The 3,908-nt window shown below is 33.9% G+C and overlaps 1 protein-coding gene across 1 annotated transcript; it reads left to right on the top strand.

Annotated features, from left to right (window-relative positions):
- Positions 1–1,416: 1,416 nt before the first annotated feature.
- Positions 1,417–3,567, top strand: LOC110647671 (U-box domain-containing protein 4). Its single transcript, XM_021801617.2, has 2 exons — positions 1,417–2,985; positions 3,237–3,567. Exons 1-2 carry the CDS (start codon positions 1,648–1,650, stop codon positions 3,297–3,299), a joined length of 1,401 nt encoding a protein of 466 aa, XP_021657309.2. The 5' UTR covers positions 1,417–1,647; the 3' UTR covers positions 3,300–3,567.
- Positions 3,568–3,908: the final 341 nt, after the last annotated feature.

Here is a 3,908-nt window from a genome sequence, read left to right as displayed (position 1 = left end):
TAAAGGGTCGGCTAATTTATATTTTATCACTTTGAATTATTTTAAAAGGTTAAATTACTATTTAATTTTTATATTTTAATAAAATTAACTACTTAATCTTTATCTTTTTAAAAAAATATACTATTTAATTCTTATATTTTACTTTCATTAACTATTTAATTCCTTCATCAATTTTTTTGTTAATCAATAATAGTCAAACTACTATTTGATCCTTATATTTTAGTAAAAATTAATTAATTAGTTTCTCTATTTTGTAAAAATATATTAGTTAGTCCCTATAATTTGACTCCATTAATTATTTAGATTTATAATTATTTTTTTATATCAAAACTACCATAATTCTTTTCCCCTTATTTCTCTCTCTTTTTATGTTTCTTCTCCTTGATATCCATACTCTTCTCCCCTCATTTTCTCTGTTTTCATTTGTTGAAAAAAAATGGTATAAGCTGTCTACACAAAAAAGTTAGTCAATTTTCTTAATATTCTAAGTAGTAAAAAAAAATATTTTATAATAGAGTAAACACAAAAATGATTTTTAAGGATTAAAAACTAAAAAATAAAGTAAATTTAAATTTAGTTTCCATAAAAAATAATTTCTATTTTTATCCAAGATATAATTTTTAAAATACTATATTTTTTAAAATATATGAACTAAGTAATTAATTTTATTAAAATAAAAAATTAAATAATAATATTTTTTAAAATATAAAAGTCAACTAATAACTTTTTTTAAATAGAAATTAAATAATATAAATAATAAAAAAATTCACAAAATGATTAAATATTTTAATAAAATTAAAATATATAAATTAAATAATATATTTTTAAAATATAAAAAATTAAATAATTATTTTTATTAAAATATATGAGCTAAATAATAACTTTTTTCTCCATAAATATATTTGTTTGGAGTCTCACGGTTGTTGAAATATAAATTAATTATTTAATTGTATACATCTCATATGTTTCTATACATCGAAAAGTATACATCCCATCATTCGCAATATTAGGTTTGAAAATTTAAAATTTTAAAAACTATAGAAATAATATGTCAATACTTTATTTATATATAACAGTTCTAAATGAGATGGGAAATATGGAAAATAATTTTTCACATCCGGCTATTGAGAAAGCGAACTTTTGTAATTCTCGAAAAATGTATTATAAAATGGGATGGACTTCGTTCATATTATTTTAAAATAAATTTATTTAATATTTAAAATTTTTTTAAAAAATTATTAATTAAATAATAACAAAATTAATTTAAAATTAATTTTATTTTTTTTTTAAAAAATAACATTTTACTCATATATGGCAACGTTCTGAAAAGTGTCACAGCTGGGCCCTACCCGACTACCTGCGTTGAGGTTACCATACCATAGTACCAAACGTCCGTCTGTGACCACTATCATAAATGCTAACCATTGTAGCCATATCATCGCCCAGATACCAAAGCCACCAGACCAGCAATGCCAGCCGATCCATTGGCCATAAAACCTTCTCTCGTCTTCTTCTGCAACGCTCTGTGTCTCCCTTACTCCCTCTCTTTCATGCACAAACCATGAAATTCTCTTGAAATCGAATCGCCGAGAACCAGTTTCAGAAAACGGTTTCGTTTTATCCAAAACCAAATTTAGTTTGCGAAAAATGGTTTCTTTGGAAGATTCGCATTCCAGTTCAAATCGCTTCCCTTTAACCCGAAACAATAATTTTTATAACCCATCCTCTGCTTCCGCTACCAAAATCAGCCGGCATGTCGGCCGTTCCATGCGCACGATACGCTCCAATCTCTACCAGAATGACGGCAGCTGCTGTTCTTTTACTACTGCCACCGACAACTCGGCTTATGTATCGGAAAATTTAACTGAATCTGTCATCGACATGCGTCTTGGGGAGCTTGCGTCTCGGAATAGCAATAGTAATGACAAGTCTGGCAAAGCTTCTTCCAATAACGACGAGGAATTCCTTGATATCTCTCAAGCTTTCAGCGATTTCTCGGCTTGTAGCAGTGATATCTCGGGGGAATTGCAGCGTCTTGCGAGTTTACCATCCCCTGAAAACGCACCTAAAAACGATGGCTGTGAATCTGCGGAGCCTGAGCCTGAGCCTTGTTTAGGGTTTCTACAGAGGGAGAACTTCTCGACGGAAATAATCGAGAGTATTTCGCCGGAAGATCTCCAACCGACAGTCAAGATCTGCGTGGATGGGCTACAATCGCCGTCGGTTGCTGTGAAGAGATCGGCGGCAGCGAAACTTCGACTTTTGGCGAAGAACCGGTCTGATAACCGGGCATTAATAGGCGAATCGGGTGCTATTCCGGCCCTAATTCCGCTTCTCCGATGCAGCGATCCGTGGACGCAGGAACATGCAGTAACAGCTCTGTTGAATCTCTCCCTCCTTGAAGAAAACAAGTGTTTGATTACGAACAATGGAGCTATAAAATCTTTGGTTTATGTACTCAAAACAGGAACCGAAACTTCGAAGCAAAACGCAGCTTGTGCTTTGCTTAGTCTCGCATTGGTTGAAGAGAACAAGAGCTCGATTGGTGCATGTGGGGCCATACCGCCATTGGTTTCTCTGTTAATTAATGGATCCACTAGAGGAAAGAAGGATGCTTTAACTACCCTGTACAAACTTTGCTCCATTAAACACAATAAGGAGAGAGCTGTGAGTGCTGGGGCTGTAAAGCCGCTGGTGGGGATGGTGGCGGAGCAGGGTGTGGGGATGGCTGAGAAGGCGATGGTGGTGCTGAGTAGCTTGGCAGCAATTGAGGAAGGGAGAGAGGCTATTGTGGAGGAAGCAGGGATTGCAGCGCTTGTGGAAGCCATAGAAGATGGGTCTGTTAAAGGAAAGGAATTTGCGGTGCTTACACTGTTGCAATTGTGTGCTGATAGTGTGAGGAATCGTGGGTTGCTTGTGAGGGAAGGTGGGATTCCTCCTCTTGTTGCTCTTTCACAGACTGGGAGTGTTCGTGCTAAGCATAAGGTTTGTGCATCATATTTCATTATCAAGAACTATTTGATTCTATGATATTCTTGAAAGAATGCGATTTGTAGCGCAATATCAAATTTAAATACCATTAATTTGAAATTCTTGAACTGTATTTGAGTTGTAGTTTTAATTGTTTAGTCTTTAGTTATTTGGGTTATTTAGCGACCTTGTTTAAGTTGGCATTTTCTCATAAAGAAGAGCTATTTCTTGTTGCTTATCATGGTGTTTGAATGTTATTGTGGCAGGCTGAGACCCTTCTTGGGTACTTGAGAGAACCAAGACAGGAGGCTTCCTCTTCGAGTCCTTAAAAAAGTGCCTTTACTAATTTTTTTCTAAGAGAGGTAAAATTCGTAATTAGACTCTGTTTGGTTGTTGTTGATTTTGTATATAGGTATTTGTTCTTGATGATTTGTACAGTGTGGTTCATTAAGTTTGGGGAGAGTATGGAGTCTACTGCAATTAGGGTAAGCTAGTGAGCAAGAGAGACTGACTTGTTAGATGCATGATGAATTTAACTAGTTTTTGGGGTTTGTTATCATCATGGTTTTCTAGAGAAAGAATACTTGTTCACCTTTAGTGGGTCTTTTTTTCGGCTGATATGATGAAAATTTGGGTTTTTCTTCGCTATGTTTTGTTTGGATGACAGCCAAATTTTGTTACTTATTATCAATGTTTAAACTAGTGAAGAACTGAAGATAGAGTATGGTACGACTATTACTACTACTACTTGGAGCATATTTTTTTGATTTGCATGGTTTTTATTCTACTAAATGAATATGTGAGATTTGATGGATGTTAATATTTGAAGAATGCGAACCCTTTCCCCAATTTGCATGGTTAGTTCCCTAGTAGTATCAGAATTGACTTCAAACTTATAAGCTTGAATACTATTAGAGGTGCTTCAGTGAGATTACGAG

This window comes from Hevea brasiliensis, chromosome 5, assembly GCF_030052815.1.
Source record: "Hevea brasiliensis isolate MT/VB/25A 57/8 chromosome 5, ASM3005281v1, whole genome shotgun sequence".
Classification (NCBI taxonomy): domain Eukaryota; kingdom Viridiplantae; phylum Streptophyta; class Magnoliopsida; order Malpighiales; family Euphorbiaceae; genus Hevea; species Hevea brasiliensis.
The sequence above is the reverse complement of the archived record's forward strand: the minus strand, read 5'-3'. Positions and strand labels throughout refer to the sequence as shown.